The 22229-nt window shown below is 38.7% G+C and overlaps 1 protein-coding gene across 2 annotated transcripts in view; it reads left to right on the top strand.

Annotated features, from left to right (window-relative positions):
* Positions 1–22229, top strand: part of GRM3 (glutamate metabotropic receptor 3) — a 337193-nt gene that overhangs the window by 217198 nt on the left and 97766 nt on the right. For both annotated transcript variants that reach the window (XM_040343433.1, XM_040343434.1), the window contains exon 3: positions 19626–20475. In XM_040343433.1, the coding sequence (XP_040199367.1) occupies positions 19626–20475 (850 nt within the window). The remainder of the gene's footprint in view (positions 1–19625; positions 20476–22229) is intronic.

Raw genomic sequence — 22229 nt, 5'->3', positions numbered from 1 at the left:
GCATATAAACACGCAAACAGTGTAGTGGGTTTAATTATGTGAGCAGAGCAGACACATTTTTTTAATACCTAATTGTTTGGTTTTGTTTTCTGTTTTTTGGGAGAAAAATTAGGTTAATGGCAAACAAATCCTACCGGCCAATAGATTTTTGCTTGGATCAAATTGTTGAGGTGACTAGTCACTGATATTTTCAGACCTGACAATTTGGATTTAATACCAATCATCTTATGTATGTGAGTATCTTATGATGGCTAAAAAGCATCTCTAAATGCCATCATGCTAAACCTAATTAATTTATCAATGAATAACCCATTATAAGGATTGTATAACAAGTTATACTAAACTGGCCTTTCTAAGGAGATTTAACTTTTTTAATTTGACATGGTTACTATTGTCACCAGGTTGTAAAGTGAAAGGAAACCTAACATTTTACAGTTGTCACCAAATGGGAGTTCGAGGAAACCATTTCAGTGGGAACACTGGGGTTGATTTACTAATGCTGGAAAGTGCAAAATCTGGTGCAGCTGTTTATAGAAACCAATCAGCTTCCAGGTTATTTTTTTATTAGAAGCTACTGTAATTGGCTACCATGCACAGCTGCACCAGATTTTGCACTCTCAAGTTTTAATAAATAGTTACATAGTTACAGATTTAGTCTGGTTGAAAAAAGACACAAGCCCATCTAGTTCAACCAATAAAAAGGGGAAAAAACAAACATGTTTTACAATCCGATAAACACAATTCTATAACCACAGTTTATCCAGAGGAAGGCAATAAAAAACCGCAAAGCATGAACCAATTTGCTCCAGCATGGTAACAAATTCCTTCCTGATCCCCCCATCAGGCAATTTGGATGTTCCATGGATCAACTATAAATGGTAGTATCCAGTTATATTATGTACATTTAGGAAAGAATTTGGTACTTTAACACAATCTACCGAGCTGGACAGAACCAGCTATTGAGGGAGCTCTAACTGTGAAAAAGTGTTTCCATATTTCGAGATTAAATCTGCCCTTGTCCTCTGTGATGACCTTAAAGCAAATAACTCAACACCAAGTTTACTAGATGGACAACTTATGTAGTAATACATGTTGATAATATCCCCCCTTAATCTCAGTTCCTCTAATCTTTAGTTATAGCTGAGCTCTTCAATGCCTCTTATCAGTTTGGTTGCCCTTCTCTGCACTTTCTCCAGTACCCCAATATCCTTTTTGTGAACTGGTGCCCAAAACTGAACAGCATATTCCAGATGAGGTCTTACTAATGATTTGTACACGGGGCAAAATGACATCTCTCTCTCTCTCTGAAGTCTATGCCTCTCTTAAATCAACCCCATTGTTCCGGTAATAAGTGTATAACAGGGAATTTTCCCTTGCTTTTGGGATATTTCTCACAATTCACATTGTGTTTCCGAGCAAGTGAAGTTAAAGCTCCCTACTAGGATACAGATATGAAAAAAAGCTGGTAGAGATTCTCACCATCCCATATTCTATCTAACACAAATTAAAAAAAACACTAATATAAATTTGGAGACCTAATTAATCTGTAAATTAATTTGTTTGGCAATTACCCACATTTACAAACAATTATTTTCACACTCACTTATGTAACTCAAAAATAAAATTATAAAAATCTAAGTCTGAAAGCTCTCTAGGCACAGGTTAGAAGTTTAGTTGTGGATATATGTGATAGAATCTATCCTGCAGCTGTAGAGCAACACACTTTTGGACCCTAGTATGTGCAGGAAATTACAAACCATGGAAATTCTTACCTTCTTTCATGACTTACAGAGTTAATGAGCTTTGTAGAAGCACTGCATATTCTTATATAAATTTCGTTATTAGCAAGATAATACTGCTAAAACTCAACTTGTTAAATCAGTAGTTTCAATTGCATGACCTGGCAGGAAAAATGATGAAAGCGCTACTAATTTCCACAGCAGGTGATGAGACGCACTATGCTTCTTAGCTAGTATGTTGGATGGAAGCAAACCGCTATGCTATTGCTAATACATTTATATTCTGTTACAGACCTGCTAAAACAAGTCAGGATTTAGTTTAATTGGTTTTAAAGAAATGGTGACATATCCAGTATTATTTCATCATTTTAGCAGTATACATAATGCAGAGAAATTGTACTGCTGTGTGTGCATTTTTTTTTTTTTTAAAACAAAACACTAGAAAATAAGTGTTCCTATATCATAGGACCATAGCTGAAAAATTATAGAACCAGGAAAACTAATCTCAAATCCATATGGATGCCATATCACTTTTGAGTTGTGTACAACAAAATACTTTATTCTGATATATGATGTATCATTTATGACTGTATCATTTTATTATTCTGCGCTCACCAATCTATATATATATATATACAAAACAATTATATAGAAATATATAATATATATATAATTCATATGTGAAAAAAGTGTGATGATTGTGTGTATACATGCAGCTATCTGAAAGAATTAAATACTTAATTTGAAATTACTTAATAGCCACATAACATGTGAATGAATACATGGTGAATAAATACATCAATAACAATCTAGAAAAAAACTTCTGAAAGTCTCAACCAAGTCTGAATAAAAAAATAAAAAAGCAATTATTTTTAATATGTTAGAAAAAACGTCCCAACAAAACATGGTAAGTGTGGAAAAGATGAATGGAGATAATTTCTGATGCAGCCCCTAGTGATCCTTAAAACTAATGTTGCAATGACTTAATACCCAGCCCTTTATTAGGCTCAATATCCATCCAGTGACATTCAACGTATTTAGAAGAAAGAATGGAACTCATGTGGTAAATTATGGTATTTTATTTTCAAAATCTTCCTCAGCACAACAAATAGATACAAAGCAGTACACAGCTACACGCTATCAAGCTGCCAGCTGGTACGTGGTGACGTCATGAGATCCTCTCCAACCGCCGTGTTTCCCTGTAATAAACATCAACTGGGAACGGAGATGTTCCGGACGTCAGACACCACGCAATTTATGCTAGGCAGGGGAGACACTGGAGGTGCAGATATCTGCTGTTCCTCCTAGGTGTCACACATTACACAGTTGTTCATACAGCAAATTAATTTAAAATGACACATATAAAAGCTAATAATATTCATAAACAGTGTTAAACCAGTTCAAACAAGAACCACCACATTTAATATATCACAATAAAATATTTCTAAAAAAACATTAATTATTTTCGGTTCCTTTGAAAGAACAGCCCCCTTTATTAAGGTGAGCTAAAAAGGCAATTCTTTCAAACAAAACATCTCCCCGCATTACCATATAGGAATGGTTATTAGGAAAACCGGAGAAAAAATGTAATCAATCAGAGATCTCATTAGGTCCTGCCCCAGTGAGATATGAGTTGATGTACACTTTAAATTAATCAAGTATATAGTTCATCAAGATAATATCCCATAATTAAAACATACAAAATATTATTGTCTAAAAAGACACTAATATCATCAGATAAATATACCAAGAAATCCAACTACCAGAGGATTTTTTTTGATAATTGCAGTTATCAATACTAACAAAAAATAAAATAGATAAATATTCCTATTCAGAAATTAATTTCAAATAAATCAAACCAGCATAATATTTCTATTCTTCATAACTCAATATAACCTTACATATTAAATCCATCAGGAATAATGCTCTAGATGTGTGCCGGTCCGTCCAACAGCCCCTAAAAAAACGGGATCAACACCATCTATAACTAAAAAATTAATACGATTCTGGGACATATTATGGATTCAACTGTTATCAATGTAGCAGTTGATATCACATTCTATGTTTAACCCCTTAGGGTGATAAGAACACAGGTCAAAAATATATCGAGTTTCTCTTCTTGAGATCTGCCTTTTCAAGTTACTACCTCTCCAATGAGGCGAGTATTTTTCTATGGCTATAACTTTTAAATCAGAGGGATCCCTTCTATGACATTCACAAAAATGTCTGGAAACACTATGACCAATAAAACCTTTATGGATATTGGTCAATTGTTCCCCAATTCTAATCTTTAAGGCTTGTGTGGTTCTCCCAACATATTGAAGCCTGCATATACAAATTAGTAGGTCGATGACTCCTACTGTCCCACAGGTAATGAAATCATCACTTTCATAAACCTTAGCTGTTACTTCAGAGGAAAAAGAGTAAGTTCCCTAAATCCTGGATGTTTTACATACTTTGCATCTTTTACATGGAAAAAAAACATTTCAGGTTTCCAAACATACCCATTTTTGACTCTGGCAGGTTTACACTACTAGGTGCTAAAGTATCTTTCAATGTAGTGGTTTTCCTAAAAATTACATTTTTCTGGGAGTTTGGAACCCAGAATACTGTCACTTTTTTACACTTGCCAATGCTTCTTCATGATCCACCCTTAATCCACCAATACTGTGAAGAAAAAGATGTGACAAAAGCCCATTCATATGGATTATTCTCCCTTGGTTCTTTTATCCTTGGTGTCACTAAATTACTTCTATCCATATCTCGGACCCTTTCTAATTCCTGTTTCAGACTATCCTGATCATAACCTTTCTCTATAAAACGTTTAGTTAAGGTTTCAGCCTGTGTAAAAAAATCTCCAAAAATTTCGAGCAGTTTCTTCTGATTCTTTAGAACTGTCCCTCGGGGATAGCTTTTAACCAGCTAGGGTGATGGCAGCTTTCTGTAGGGATGTAGCCATTCCGACCAGTAGACTTGATATGTGTCTTGGTCAGCAGAGAATTCTGCTCCTTATAAATCACTAAATCTAAAAAGGGAATGGAAGATGCACTAAACTGATAAGTAAACCTGACACCCCATTGATTGGAGTTCAGATACCCCATAAATTCATGTAGAGACTCAACATAGCCTCCCCCCCCCCATAGGAAAAAGACATCATCAATGTAGCGTTTCCAAAACAGAAGGCGTAAGTCCCCACATGAAAATAAAAAATAAATTTCCCATTCGGCAATGAATAGGTTGGCTAGGCTCGGGGCGAATTTAGCCTCCCATTTCAACGCCAGTAGATTTTAAATAAAAAACTCCAAAGTAAAAATAATTATGTTCCATAGCAAATTCTAAAAATTGCAGAACAAATTCCTTCAGAGATTTTTTTAACTAACTGTCATATATCTTATTTGATGTGGTATAATGGTATATAGAAAAGAGACGTCCGCTGTAACAAGCAAGACATCTCTCTTCTATATTAAGTGCTCTTCTATATTAATTATTTGTCTGTAATCTTTTAAAAAAAGCGGGGTCCTGGAGGTTTTTGGGAATGTATGTGCACTTTTTGCAAATAATAAATAATAGGTATCTTTGGGGCTAAAGGAATTAAAAAGTATTTTTCCTTTTCCATTTAATTGTCTTTTCCTAAACCCTTCCTGTATCAAATTACTTAAAAGTCACTTGTACTGGTTAGTAGGATCTTTTTGGAGAATTTTATATGTATTTTCATCTGACAATAGATTTTAAATTTCTTCCAAATAATCCTGTTTCTTTAATACCACTGTCCCCCCTCCCTTGTCAGCTGGTCGGATAATTAAATATTTTCTGTCACAAGGGGATTTAATACCTTTAATAACTAAACTGTTGTTTTTTATGGTTTTTAAAGTGGAGTTCCACCCAAAAATGGAACTTCCGCTTTTCAGAACCCTCCCTCTCCCTCCGGTGTTACATTTGGCACCTTTCAGGGGGGTGCAGATACCTGTATAATACAGGTATTTGCACACACTTCCGGGAATGACTCCCACAGTAGTCACTACACTTCCCGTCCCCCCCGTCCCCGCTGCCTTCTGGGAAACACACTGGTCCCAGGAGACAGCGGGAACCACTGAGAAAGCACCACGCTACTTGCGCATGCACAGCAGGGAACCGGGCAGTGAAGCCGCAAGGCTTCACTTCCTGATTCCCTCAACGAGGATGGCGGCAGTGGCAGCAGAGAGACGAGCGATTGCTGCCGACATCGCGGGCGAGCTGGACAGGTAAGTGTCCATTTATTAAAAGTCAGCAACTGCACTTTTTGTAAATCTTGCAAAACCAACTTTTTGAATACACTAATATTATGTGTCTGTTTTCCAGGAGGGTTGAATGTTGATGCATTCCTTAAACCAGTTACTGTTGGTTTAATTCCATTATTTTTATCTTTGGATATGGAAAGAAAATATCTTTTAATGCTTAATTTCCTAACATATTTTTGAACATCAAAAAAAGTCTGTTATGTATTTATTTTGTGGAGCAAATTTTAAGCCTTTATTTAGTGTGATTTTTTCAGCTTTGGTGAATACCATTCCACCCAGGTTAAAAATACACTCACATGTTACCTCTTTTTATTTTTGGGAACTTTAAAGGGTAATTTTGACACAAAGGGGTTGATTTACTAAAACTGGAGAGTGCAAAATCTGGTGCAGCTCTGAATGGAAACGAATCATCTTCCAGGTTTTTTTGTTAAAGCTTTATTGAACAAGCTGAAGTTAGAAGCTTATTGGCTACCATGTACAGCTGCACTCGATTTTGCACTCTCTAGTTTTAGTATATCAGCCCCACTGTGTGTTGCCCCTTTACGTAACCTTTGATTTTCTAATTTCCCGTAGATTGGAGTTCTATAAAATTTGGTCGAAATTGAAGTGGCCATTGTTTGTTTTGGTATTGCACTTGTCATTCACATGACAATGCATCATAGCGAGGTAAAAACTGCAGAGCTGCATTTGAGCTCTTTGACTTTGGCCAATGGTCTTGTGGCTCTTTGAAAAGTCTATAGAATTAGCCATTGCTCAGTCACAGATACAATACAATGCAGGCAGCCATGTGCTTTTACACTGTGTGCCGTACTCAGTAAGATCTTCTGAAAATCATCCTTTGAGTCTTTCCAACAGGCTTAGAATAAAATTCAAGGTTCTATTTCATGTTAAATAGTTTGGGGCAAGCTGGTCCAAATGAACTAATTGTATTACAGAATGATGCAACCACTGTGTATGCTTATTAGACTGTAGTAACATTAGCTAGCTACAGTAAGCAATGCAGTGCTCTGGCAACATTGCAGATGACTCACCCAATAACACCCCCACCCCCCAAAATTAAAGAAAGTCAGGCTTTCCACCATTCAGAAAAAGCTTTGTATTTTTACTGATGAATAAAAACCTTCTTCTGATTGGCCAAGGTGGAAATCATGACATCATCCACATGTCTCTCCATCTTCATTAATCAGGGGGAGCCACTGGTTTGCCTATGTTGTTACCTTACAGCTGTAAGGTGAGAGGCCACTTCACACAGAGGTGTCATTGCATGGAATGAAGAGACACCCGTTTATATTTATCAGTTTGCACGGTTAAGACTGTAGCACTACACTTCACTGTTTTTCACCTTAATCCTTAAAAGACTGTCTTAGAGACTTGTAACTTGTCACATTTTCACCACACTGTTTAGTGTACATCGATCAGCTTGATGAGCATCGATTGACTAACCACCCACGTTTGTTATATATGTCATCTGGTTTGTTGTGCAAATCATTTATTTGCTTGATTCTAAGGAATCTGTTATTTGAAGAGTTTATTTGCACGTTTGGTTTACATTGCCACCTTGTCCACACCTTTATCATTGCCTTTTCATTTCAAGTACATTTATTATTTTGTGACACATTGGTCACACTTCAGTTGAACAACAGCGCAACATCACATATTATACACAATAACGATACAAGGCTTCTCCTGAATGGCAGGCAAACACTCAGCCCAACACTCCCTGAAATTTTATATATTGCTGCTTACCAATCCTTATATGTGGTGGCTGCAGTAATTTTCTTTATTACGACTTATTTTGTGTAGTTTCACCTTGTGATTCAGCCAGTAACACATCTCTCTACTTTTGGTGTCTAATTTCCACTGGAGGAGCAACAGACCCACCTTAGATAGCCCATTGTCAATCTGAGGAGAAGGTTGTGTTAGATGCACTAGCAAATTTAGATAGACTTGGCTAACAAATTAAACCTGAATTCAAGCTAATACTTTTTAAGCAGTTACAGCAACATTGTATTTCCTTTTGGCATAAAGGTTTTACAGAGATAAATAAAAACTGACTATGGTTATTCTCAACAGTCTGGCTGCCACAGCGTGATCTGTTAGGAAGTTGATAAACTAGAGAATGCAAGTACTTACACGTTTGATGACTACTATTATAACCTCCTGTTTAAAACTCTGATTTTTAACTCTCCACTTAGTCCATTTAAACTTGGTCAGAGTTCCAGCAAGCAAAAAAGTAGCAAGCTCAAGGATGAGCAGGCTCATAAATGAGTTCTTCAGAAAGCTATATAGGACCTCAAACAGTCCTCTTAATTAGTAGTCTGAAGGAAGGAAAGAAAAAATAAGTCTGTAGTGACAGAAAAGTTGTTAAAAAGACGCCAAAAAGAACCTAAAAAAAAAACACAGCAATCGCCAGCAGTCAAAAGCAAAACTGGTTTTTACTTTCCACTCAAAGTTCCTACTCTTCAGGTTCCAACCAGCAAATCTGGCTAGTATGCAATGCATATTAGAACATTATTCAAAATTAAAATGACTGCACTATCTGATATGTGATAAATTATATACAAAGATGGATAAATAAATGTAAAGAGAAAATAAAGCTACAACTTCCTGTGAGACACCCACAACAACAAAGTACTTAAATAATAAGTAGCGCTAAAGATTCTCGTTTCGTGCACTCAGTGCACAAAACACACAATAAATTATGCAAATAAGGTGACTATGTGCAGAATTGATATATGCAAAGTACAAAAAAATATTACTTGGTACCTAAAATGTGAACTTAAATAAACAAATGTTACAAAAAAGTGACTGCGCAAAAAAATTAATAATAACACCAATCGCAGTGACAGGTGGTTTTCCCCAATAGAATTTGTTTAAAAATAAAGTCTGTTCCAAATGGATATTATGTTGAATAACTTTGATCCACGATAACACCCAATGCAAATGAGAAAAAGTAAATAGAATGTAGCGCTAATGTGGTATAGAAAAAACACATAACAAATGGTCGTTACTGAATTCATTCAAAACTAAATGACTAGAGTCCCACGTAGTGATAATCATTCAATATATAAGAACAACAAGTCCAATGTCCTAAACAAAGTAGTGATGGCTGGTCTAGTCCAAGGACCTGGGTCCAATCAAAGAAAGCACATGAATCAAATCAATATTGCTCTTCTATTGGGTCACAGCAGGCTGATGAACAAGACATCCACTGGAGACATCAATCCTCTCAAATGTAGTAAGAATAAATACCCTTACCGCCACTGATGGACCCGTATGTCAGCGACAGCAGATCATATGAGCTTGAATAACCGTATCACTGCGTGGCCAGGATGGTGGAAGGAACCCATGATCTCCAGTGGACATTCCAAAGGACCTTGTGGTACTCCAACAATTCCAAGGCAGCCGGTGGAGTGGAGAACCCCTCTCAGACTTAAATCTCATAACAATGTATAGAAAAAAAGGGAGAACGGGGCTCCAATAGTGTAGGTCAAAACAATAGGTAGGTTTACTAAAAACAACAAACATTAATAATAAAAGCGATCACATGTAAAAAACAGCAATGTGAGGAGTGATGAACCTATTCCTACGCATTTCGTCCTCAAGGATATCTACAGGGGCATCTAACTGCTCCCCCACATTGCACATATATAAATAAATATTGTAAAAATGATCTCAATCAATCGGGGAAAAGAGGTGGTGAGAGTAAAGTTGTAGCTTCCACCTTAGTACACACTACCGCTTACCAGCAGGTGATGATCTCCTTTTTAAGGGAGATCACAAATGCTTCTGGCTTATTACCCAGCCCGGGCCTCTTTGGAGCTTTGAAATGACCATGAATGCTCCCTCTGAAAGGTTCCTCAGAGTTATACGGATCCACTCATTCCCCATGAGAAAATAAAAGCTTCCATAGTGTAAAATCTTTATAAAACTTTAATGGATGTTGCGAAAGTAATGCACTTACATTTATGAAGTTTAAAACCAGTGTAAAAATACTGAGCCAGCCGGCTCTCGATTGCAGCCTGTCTCTCCGGGACCTGTGTAAACATGATGACGTCAGCACGCCGCTCTGAGGATCCTTACAGAGGGAGCATTTGTGGTAATTTCATAGCTCCAGAGAGGCCTGGGCTGGTTAATAAGCCAGAAGCATTTGTAAACTCCCTTAAAAAGAAGATCATCACCAGCTGGTAAGCGGCGGTGTATACTGAGGGGGAAGCTACAACTTTACTCTCACCACTCCTTTCCTCGGTTGCATTGGGTGTTATCGTGGATCAAAGTTATTCAACATATTATCTATTTGAAACTGACTTTATTTTTAAACAAATTCTATTGGTGAAAAACAACTGTCACTGCGATTGATGTTATGTTTTTTGTAACATATGTTTATTTTAGTTCACATTTTAGGTATCAATTAATATTTTTTTGTACTTTGCATATATCAATTCTGCACATAGTCACTTTATTTGCATAATTTATTGCATTTAGTGCACGAAACAAGAATATTTATCGCTACTTATTATTAAAATATTAGAACATTATACAATTGCCTTACAGGTGTTTTTTATTTTTTTTATTTTTTTAAACGTCCGCAATTTACAACCACTTTAACTTGACCGATAAATAAGTTAAAATAAAGGAAAAAATAATAAAAAATGAAAGTAATGCAGACACCATATCCAAGGGATTTTTGATTTTGGAATGTTGCCTGTGCTGCTGTCGAAACACAGAGCTACTTACTGTATATAGCTAATTCTACTACAGTCCATTACAGCACACACAGAAGCCACATTGATTTCCATTTTAAATAGTTTGCTTGAACCAGCTTGGTCTAAGTGAACTATTCAAAGCAAAATTAAATCTGGAATTAAACTTTAATGAGAAGGTACTGCAAATATGACTGTATGGGAATTTAAACTATTTAACCATCTCTCAATTGGTATAACTATAGTTAATGGAATTCATTTTGGTTTCTATGGGTAAATTCAAGTTCACCTATTACATTACCAATGCACTTTGCAATATTGAGGCCGGAGGTTTTACTTTTCCTGTGCTTTAACACTTACATGGTAATGATCATTATTATCTACATTGCTTTAAGGCAGCATCTGTGTGCTGTGGTTTGCTAAAATGCATGTGGTGCACCGTATATGTGTACTTATGTTATGTGCTATTCAGAATAATGGCACCAAAATGCAATGCAGAGAGAGCCGTGCGTTACATGTATTTCAATAGTGCATAGAACATTTTTGCCACCCTATGCCCGGGACAAATCTTACTGTTAAAATAAACTGTATTTTCATATAAGAGCCATTTAAGGTAATGTTGCACGTTATAATCAGAACTTCACATTCTAAAATGAAAACATTGTGCACACACACCACCGGCTCCTATGAGGGAAAAACAGCACAAGCCTCTAGCACCAAAAATATTGATGCTACTATTGTAATTAAAGTTTCCTTATGAATAATACCTCTGTGTTGGCAGCAAATGTATTCTTTAAAAGTGGTGCTGTAGGCAAATACTGTAGTTTTCTAACAGAACTGATATACTTAGATTATAAAAAGTGTATAATACTGCGCTTATCCTAAAATATCTAAAAGTGGGTAGCCGACACAACAAAAGGATAATTAAAACACAAAGTGAAAGTGCAGCGCCAATGAGGGACTCACAATAATATGAGTTCTAAAATTATGTGCAAAAAAGGAAATTCGGAAAATACACCTTTAGCGTGATATAGGATTATACCTTGTTAGGTATAAATAAAAAAACACACTCCAATGTGATTCTATAAGTGTCCAAAGGGGAACTCACAAGAATATATGAGTTCAAAAGAATCAAATCAAAATAGGCACCCCTACGGTGATGTGGGATTAAACCATAAATGGTATAAAAAATAAAATATACTTCAATGTGATTCTAAGGCCCCGTACACACGAGAGGATCTATCCGCTGGAATTGATCTGCGGATCAGTTCCAGCGGATAGATCCGCTGGTGTGTACAACCCAGCGGATATTTTTCCGCAGAGTTTTTTCGGGCCGACCGATTTCCAGGGGATAAAAATTTCCTGACATGCTAAGAAATCTATCCCCTGGAATCGGCTCCAGCGGATCGATCCGGTGGTCTGTACAGACTCACCGGATCGATCCGTCCGAACACATCCCTCGCATGCGTCGTAATGATTCGACGCATGCGTGGATATCCTTATATGACAGCGTCGCGCAAGTCGCCGCGTCATCATCGCGGCGACGGCGCGACACGTCACCGCGGACGGAATTCCGCGGGGATTTTTATCTCCTGGTTAGTACAACCAGGAGATCAAAATCGCCAGAGGATTTATCCGCAAATACGGTCCGTCGGACCGTATCCGCGGATCAATCCTCTTGTGTGTACCCGGCATAAGTGTCCATAGAAGAAAGTGATGAAACAATCCCTGTAGGGTCAGCATTGAAGATTCCCCTCAAAGATGTAATTCCCATAAATACAAGGAAGAGGATAAAATACCCTTACTGCATGGAGTAGACACACAAACACACCATACGGCGGTGGGTCACAAGTGCGTAATAGGCCGATTGCCCAATCTGGTCGCTGTTACGGTCAAATTTGCTGCTTGGGCTAGGCGTTGATCTTTCCGATAAGAGACTCGATAAGACTGCTCCCAGGTTACTGAATCCAATCCGAAATCCAATGGTAGAATGAGGCCTTGTACACACGACCGAACATGTCCGCTGAAATTGGTCCGTCGGACCAGTTTCCGCGGACATGTCCGACCGTGTGTAGGGCCTACCGGACAGATTCCCGGCCTAGCGGACAGGTTTCCAGCGGACAAAAGTTTCTTAGCATGCTAAGAAACTTGTCCGATGAAAGCCTGTCCATCGGACATGTCCGATGGTCAGTACGACTCATCGGACATGTCCGCTGGCCCAAAATCCCGTGCATGCGTCAAAGTGATTCAACGCATGCGTGGAAGCATTGAACTTCCGGGTTCGCGCACGTCGCTGCATCATCATCGCCGCCACGTCACCGCGTATTCTGTCTGCGGGGAATTTGGTCTGATGGTGTGTACACACATCAGACCAAAATCACCCAGCAGACATGTCCGATGAAAACGTTCCGCGGACCGTTTTCATCGGACATGTCTGGTCGTGTGTACGAGGCCTCAGGGTAGAGAGGTTCAGCTGTCACTGGACAGATAGACTCCAAAAGGAGAAAAGAAGGAAAAAATGGGGAGGGCAACTCCTCATAGTGTAAAAATGCTTAAAATTTTATGGTAACAATTCTGAAAATGTAACACTGAAATCCCAAGAAAATCACATCCAAATCCACATCAGGAAAAATAAAAATAGTAATGAAAATGTCATAAATTCATACAAAGTTGCGCAGTATGGAGATGGGTAGGACCAGTGTACAGTATGTGCCCGGCCGCTTTCGTCTGCCAAGACTTCTACAGCGGCATAGAAGTCTTGGCAGATGAAATCGGTCGGGCTGGCTTACAGTATTTCAAGTCCTTTAGCAGAAAATGTACATATGTATTGAAACTGTGCATTTAAATGCTTGGCTACAGCAGCACTATAAAAAAGGAAAACTTGAGTAAAACTCTTCAATAAATCTACATAAGATTAGCCCATGTACACTTGATTTTCCCTCATCTGATTGGCAACTACAGCAAAGCATGCAATTTTTTTCCACAGCCTATATGTGAAAATTCCATTCAAGAGATGTGGATGACAAAGGGCTTACTGTTCAATCACGTTGCATTGTGTATAATATAATCTGAAACCCACAGAAGCAGGATGTTATGTGAGACAAGCAATTTTCCCTACTAATTTATTAAAGATTTATGGAGCATATTTTTTTTCTTCTTTTCAAAACAAAAAGCAGATGAAAGTGACGATAAATTGTTTTTCACTAGAGATGTGTGGATCAGACAAAATCCATTACACTGGTGACCTGTCAAATCCAGTCCTCTAATCCATTATTCTTATTCTCTCAGATCATGAAGTCAACTAGTATAGAAGCCCCTGGTCCCTTTTTATGAGCTTACTAGAGCACACTAAATTTCCATATGCAGATTTCGTTCCACTCGCTCTCTGAGCTATGGAGGAAAAAAACCAGTAAATGACATTGACGTAATCATATTTACATAGAGGTTAGCATGTCATGAAGTAGGCAGTCAATATGTGGACTAAGGAGTGCTAACCTTAGGTCCTGAAGAGTGGCCAAAAGATCTTATTTACCAGTTCACTTAAATTTTTACTAAACCCATGACCCTGCATTCACTATATCTGGTGTCCTACAGTCCAGAACATGGAAATGCAATTATTTTAGTAAAAATAAACTGCTAAATACCTTTTATCATCAGGAGTGTATAAAAGTCTTTTAACTTATATCCGTGCCTGGTGAAAGCTCGTAGGATAGTATTGGCTGTCCTATCAGAATGCAGGACCCCTGACCCTCTGTCTGGATAGTGCTGATTGGCCCTGTGCTGATCACATGCATTCTCACAAGAAAATAAATAAACTCTCTAGCAATACACACCAAACTGAGCATGTGCAGCCTGACTCTATTTACTCTGTCTTAACTGGACATGTTTTGGGGGCAATGCAAGAGGGTCTGTGCATACAGCATCAGGCAGGCTTTATACACAATGCAGAGGATTAATCCCTTAGGTTCCATAGTGAGTATACCAAGCAAGCTTTACTGCATATACAGACTGGTTTTACTGTTGTGGGTTTAGTAAAATTTTAAGGAGCAACAAAGGAAAGAAGTGGTAGAAAAAGTTAGCACAAAAAGGGCCCTTAGGTAATTTGATTGTCAGGGGTGCCCAATGTGTTTGTTTAAAGAATCTGCTTGATGATTAAACCCACCAAGCATATTTTATAAAAAATGCTAATATTTGGCTATGAATTTTCTTAACGGTAATTGAATCTCTGTTTTGATTCAACAACTCTAATATTTGCTTTCCTGTTAACACACTTATGCCTCGTACACACGGCCGGACTTTCTGAGAAAAAAAGTCAGACGGGCTTTTTTTCTCAGAAAGTCCGACCGTGTGTAGCCTCCATCTGACCTTTTTGGTCAGAAGTCCGACGGACCTTAGATTGAGATTCTATTCTCTTTTTATGCGTCGGACTTCCGACCGTCTCACGACGGACTTTTGTCAAAATTACGACCGTGTGTATGAGGCATAACAGTATTATTGAATTTATGTTTTTCATATACAGGGTATTCTAATTTAACTACTTTACACCTGGGCCATAGTCAAAAGACAGCCTCCAGGTGGCTCTATAAATCCGGGAGGCCGTCTTTTGACGACCTTGCGTGCTGCGGCCACTGGGGGCCGCGTCCCCGAGATGCCGATGTGCGTGCCTGCCTAAACACAGAGCTCCACATCCTGTCAGGGAGAGGAAACAGATGCTGTGTCCCTTGTACATAGGAACACAGCATCGGTCACCTCCCCCAGTCAGTCCCCTCCCCCCACAGTAAAAATCACTCCCAGGATACACATTGAACCCCTTTCTTGCCCCCTAGTGTTAACCCCTTCCCTGCCAGTCACAAGTATACAGTAATCAATGCATTTTTATAGCACTGTTCGCTGTTTTAATGTGAATGGTCCCAAAAATGTGTCAAAAGTGTCCGATGTGTCCGCCGCAATATCGCAGTCCTGACAAAATTTGCAGATCGCTGTATTACTAGTAAAAAAAAAAAAAAGAATAAAAAAAAATTCAGAATTCTATCCCCTATTTTGTAGCCACTATAACTTTTGTGCAAACCAATCACTATACGCTTATTGCGATTTTTTTTTACCAAAAATATGTAGAATACATATCGGCCTTTTTTTTTTTTTTTTAATTAGATATTTATTATAGCAAAAAGTAAAAAAAAAATTGTTTTCAAAATTGTCGCTCTTTTTTTGTTTATAGCGCAAAAAATAAAAACCGCAGAGGTGATCAAATACCACCAAAAGAAAGCTCTATTTGTGGGGGGAAAAAGGACGTAAATTTTGTTTGGGAGACACGTCGCACGGCCGCGCAATTTTAATTTAAAGCGACACAGTGCTGAAAGCTGAAATTTCACCTGGGCAGGAAGGGGGTATATGTGCCCAGTAAGCAAGTGGTTAAACATATAAAGACCCACATATATAATTTTAAGAACATATTTGAAGCTTACCTGAAAACTGTGTTATATTTTTCCTCTTGACTGTAGCAACCAATCAGATTTCAAATGTCCGTTCTGCAGTTCTTGTGTGAAAATATAACAAGTATTCTGATTAGTTACTGGGTACAAGTAATTGTGATGGGCCCCAAACTTTTAATGCAGCAAATCTGTTACTAGTGATCTAGGAATTTAAATGAATAAGGGACAAAAGTAGTCAACTGACATGCCCAGAATAGCCAGATATGTTACTGTTAGTTTAATATCCTTTTCTTTTATTTGCTTGATAATGAGTTTTATTATCAATGAAAATATATTGTGTGGAGGCCAGGCTAAATTCTGTTTTCTTGTTTAGAGTGAAAGGAGCTTTATGAATATATAGTTTTTGTATCTTTTTTTGCAGAATAAAAGTGAATACTTTTACAGATAAATATCAAACCTGATGGCAAATATAGTAGCTCATCCCCATCAAATTTAGATGTAAAGCAGTGTCTAGGGAGTTTATTTTGAATATGTGTTCAATCCTGCATATTTATTCATCATAAACAGCGTTAATAACAACAAAAATCAGGCATTCAGGGATAATACACAAAGCAACAGAAAATATGCATGAAATACAGATGTGATTTAAATATTTTATTCTATTGGAGAAAAGTATTTATTTATATTGTTCTAGCATAATGGGTCAGTGGGTGAAAATATCACAGACTATCATATTGAATATTGTCCTTTGTTTTTTATCTGCATCCTCTTTATTCAGAAGAAGCAAAAATAACAGAACTAACTGTTCTTCTGGTTGGATTGACACAATGTTAATATTGTAATTAAGTAGTAGTAGTAGTAGTAGTAGTAGTAGTAGTAGTAGTAGTAGTAATTTCTTCTCCTGCCATGAAGTGCTGGCCCATTTATACTAGTGGCAGGGTAGATGGGTGCTGGAACACCTCCCACTGTCACGTAGACCATGGCTCCCTTATATCTTCTAGATAATATTAAGTGTATAAATATGTACTTGTCTAGTAGTTTAACCACTCAAGACCCGGACCATTATGCAGGTACAGGACCTGGCCAGTTTTTGTGATTCAGCACTGCGTCGCTTTAACTGACAATTGCGCGGTTGTGCGATGTGGCTCCCAAACAAAATTGGCATCCTTTTTTTCCCACAAATAGAGCTTTCTTTTGGTGGTTTTTTATCACCTCTGCGTTTTTTTTTTTTTTGCACTATAAACAAAAATAGAGCGACAATGTTGAATTTTTTTTTATATTTTTTGCTTTTTGTTATAATAAATACCCCCCAAAAAGATCTAAAAAACGTTTTTTTTTCCTCGGTTTAGGGCGATACGTATTCTCCTACCTATTTTTGGTAAAAAAAATCGCAATAAGCGTTTATCGATTGGTTTGCGAAAAATGTATAGCGTTTACAAAATAGGGGATAGTTTTATTGCATTTTTATTAATACATTTATTTTTACTACTAATGGCGGCGATCAGCGATTTTTTTCGTGGCCGCGACATTATGGCGGACACATCGGACAATTTTGAAATTTTTTGGGACCATTGTCATTTTTACAGCAAAAAGTGCTATAAAAATGCATTGTTTACTGTGAAAATGACAATTGCAGTTTGGGAGTTAACCACTAGGGGGCGTTGAATGGGTTAAGTGTGACCTCATATGTGTTTCTAACTGTAGGGGGGCAGGGCTGGACTTGTGACGTCATTGATCGTGTTTCCCTATATCAGGGAACAGACGATCAATGCCCGATCGCGGGCCCCCGGCGGCGATTGGGTCCCGCGGGCGCGGTCACGGAGCTTCGGACCGGGTTGTACGTGCGTTCCGGTGGCGAGCACGACCCTACCTGGATGTGCGCAGCCGTGCCATTATGCCAACGTATATCGGCGTGAAGGGGTCCTTAAGTGGTTAATGGGGGAAACATTTGGTAGAGGGGCCTTGGTTTAATAACTCTGTCAGATGCTGGTGGTGGCAACAAACTGCAGTTTGCAGAAAAATGTTATCTAGTTTTTTTGCATCATACTGTATTTGACATTATCATGAATCAGAATAAATGACCTTTGAGAAAGATGACCAATGTTGCCAAAATAGCTAGCAACTACATTTATAAATACCCCTTTCAACAAAACCTAAATTAAATCTCTATGGAGCTTTTTAACAGTTTTAAACCTCTAACTCAACACTAAGGGGTAGATTTACTAAAACTGGTGCACTCAGGATTTAGTGCAGCTGTGCCTGGTAGTCAATCAGTTTCTATTCTAACCTCAGCTTGTTCAATTAAAGGGACACTAAAGGCAGAATTTTTTTTTTTTAAATAACAAACATGTTATACTTACCTCCGCTGTGCAGTTCGTTTTGCACAGAGTGACCCGGATCCGTGTCTTCTGGGGTCCCTCGGCGGCTGTCTCGGCTCCTCCTCGCAAAAGCTTTCCAGGTTCATGCGAGCTCCCTCGCATGGTGGAAAGCTTTTGCGAGCGCGCTCCCGTGATACATCGGCGGCCATAGCCGCCGACTGTATCACTCGGTCCCGCCCCCCGGCGCGCCGCGTCATCCGCTGTGATTGACAGCAGCGCCAGCCAATGGCTGCGCTGCTATCAATCCGCCCAGCCTAGCCAATCAACGGCCAGGCTGGGAAACCAAGAACATCACATGAACGCGCCCGGGAATTTCGAACGGTCAGGTAAGTAAAACAGGGGCTTGGGGGGGGCCAGTACCATCGGATGTTTTTTCACCTTATTGCATAGGATGCATTAAGGTGAAAAAACGTTTACCTTTACAACCCCTTTAAGCTTTGGTAATTAAACCTGGAAGTTGATTGGTTTCTATGCAGACGTGAGCCTGATTTTCTCACTCTCTAGCTTTAGTAAATAAACCCCTATATCTTGAAAAAAGGCATGATTTATGAAAGTATAATTCTTCATATCATAACAAAAATTGCTGGTATATGTCTTCTTTGTTATATTTTCTGCATGTATTAAGCCCTGTATACATGCCCGGTTTTCTCGGCGGTAAAAAGTTTGCCGAGAAAAGCGAGGGGAAAGCCGAGAACTCGGCAGGAAAACTGCCATGGAGCTTTGGCCGGGAATCCCGGCCGTGTGTATGCTCCATCGGCACTGCCTCGCAGGTAAGTTGTAGATCTGGCGGAAAAAAAATTCTGGGAATCCCGATGGGAAAATAGAGAGCAGGTTCTCTATTTTCCCGCCGAGATTCCCGGCTGTTTTCCTGATGATAAAACTGCAAGGAAGCATACACACATCCAGTTTTCCCAGCCAAAAGCTATCCTGACAGTTTTCCTGCCGGGAAAACCGGTCGTGTGTACGAAGCTTAAGGCCACAGCTGACTGTTCATTTCTGTGGGGTTTCTGTAGAGTTTATAATTGTTTCAGCTTTAGCTGTATGCTTCAAAAATATCCTTTTTTTTCTTAATGTCTTCCTAATTTTGTATTGACAGGTTGCAAATTTGCTAAGGCTCTTCCATATTCCTCAGATAAGCTATGCTTCCACCAGTGCCAAACTTAGTGATAAATCACGTTATGATTACTTTGCAAGGACAGTGCCACCAGACTTCTATCAGGCAAAAGCAATGGCTGAGATCCTGCGTTTCTTTAACTGGACGTATGTATCTACTGTCGCTTCTGAGGGAGATTACGGAGAGACTGGAATTGAAGCTTTTGAGCAAGAAGCACGACTAAGAAATATCTGCATTGCCACTTCAGAAAAAGTTGGAAGATCAAATATTAAAAAGTCCTATGACAGTGCTATAAGGGAATTGCTACAAAAGCCAAATGCTAAAGTTGTGGTTCTTTTTATGCGCAGTGATGACACAAGAGAACTATTGGCAGCTGCTAATCGATTTAATGCTTCCTTTACCTGGATTGCCAGTGATGGGTGGGGTGCCCAAGAAAGTATTGTGAAAGGCAATGAACACATTGCTTATGGGGCAATTACATTAGAACTGGCTTCCCATAAGGTTAGGGAGTTTGACAAGTATTTTCAAAGCCTTAATCCCAGCAATAATCACCGCAATCCCTGGTTTAAGGATTTTTGGCAGCAAAAATTTCAATGTAGCTTGCACAACAAGACTGACAGACCATGTGATAAACGCTTCAATATAAACAGTTCTAATTATGAACAAGAGTCCAAAATAATGTTTGTGGTAAATGCTGTATATGCAATGGCTCATGCTCTTCATCACATGCAAAGGACCCTATGTTCAAACACCACAAAGCTGTGTGATGCCATGAAAACACTAGATGGCAAAATTCTCTACAAGGACTATCTGCTGAAAGTTAACTTTACAGGTAAGCCTTAGAGGGAAGTCTTTTCATTTAACTGCACTAAGCCATTTCAAATAATGTGTTTTGTTTATCTGTTTTAATTGTCAATTTTCCATCTGTTTGACCCGCTGGAACAATAGATAGAACATGTAACCAATACACAGGCAAGGAGATTCTTTGGTAATGTGAACTCTGTGATAGCAACATCAACTGCAGATGTTGCACTGCATAATTAGAAGCTGAGGGGTATGGATGTTGTAAATTGTATTGCTCACAATTAAATAGCAGAATACAAACTGCTACTTAAAATTCATTAAGAATCGTTTTTTTATCGTAAAGGAAAAAAACATAATCCTGTAATTGGAGACAGGGAAAAACAAAACACCAGGAGTTATTGCTGAAGCAGTAAGCAGGAATATGAAAATAAAAGTATACTTTAAAAATGTATACAATGGCAACCTTCCAGATCAATAGCAGGGGTAAGAGTCGGTTCACACTAGGGCGACACGACTTCCAGCGCGACTTTCAGAGGCGACTCCGACACGACTTGAGCATGAACCACAGGGCGATCTGGGGCGATTTACAACACGACTTGAAGTCGTCTCCAGGACAGGAGACTTTCCAGTGGCCAATCAAACAACAATCAGCTCTAGGGGAGGGAGGGGGAGGGAGAGGTTTGCCTGAGAAATGTATGTTATCTTCCTGGAAAGTCGCTTCAGTTAAGACAGTGATCAGACTTGGAGGCGACTTCCATTGAAATCAATGGGTACAAATCGCCTACAAGTCGGATTGAAGTAGTACAGTAACTTCTTTTGAAGTCGGAGCGACTCGAGTCGTGTGTATTAACATCGCTCCCATTCACTTGCATTGTTTTTCTCGACAGCGCGACTTGGGACGACTTGAGGTGACTTCAAGTCGGATCCCAAGTCGCCCCAGTGTGAACCGGCTCTCAGGGTGCAAATGGGCATTGATCTATTCAGAGTTAATACAAAAGCTCCCCATTACACTTTTCAGCTAGCAAGCACAAAAATCCCACTAACTAATCTGCTTGAATATCTCAGGTTGTTGCATGCATTTGCAAATATATGTAAAGCTACATTGTTGTGTCAATAAAGTGTGGTCCCTAATTTGAATCTATCTTAGTGTATATATATACATCAGTGCATAAGATCAATGTCATTGAGAACTCAGATTGCTTTATGATAGGGACCACATTTTACAAAGGTGCCTTGATGCAGCAGTGTGGATTTACATGTATTTGAAGATGAATGCAACAACAATCTATGTTTTTTTTTTTCTATTTTTTATTTATTTCAAGAATTACGTTACAGGATATTACATTTCATCTCTTCTACTTAATTAAACTATATCAAAAAGTCAAGAGAGCGATGGAAAGGAACCCCACCGTCCCCCCACCTCCTCCCATCTCCGTCCTGGTTTCGCAATACTTCTCGTTTTCCTCTCTTTCTATATCTTGTTACCCTCTCCTCCCCCCTCCCCATCCCGTTACCCAAACAAGAAAAACAAAAAAAAAGTTCATGTTGGCCATTCCCCCCCCCCCCCCCTCCTCTTCACCCCTCCCTATACCTCACGTAAGGAGCCCATGTCGACCGGTATCTCTTATGCTGATTTTTCAATGCAATTGTTAAATTCTCCATTTGTTGTATCTCTGCCACTCTTGCGAGCCATTGTGCTCTCGATGGGGGAGTCTCCTGTTTCCACATGGCAGGGATGCACTCCCTCGCGGCTATGATGAGATGTCTTAACAATCTATGTTT

This window comes from Rana temporaria, chromosome 3 (genome assembly GCF_905171775.1).
Source record: "Rana temporaria chromosome 3, aRanTem1.1, whole genome shotgun sequence".
NCBI lineage: Eukaryota > Metazoa > Chordata > Amphibia > Anura > Ranidae > Rana > Rana temporaria.
The sequence above is the reverse complement of the archived record's forward strand: the minus strand, read 5'-3'. Positions and strand labels throughout refer to the sequence as shown.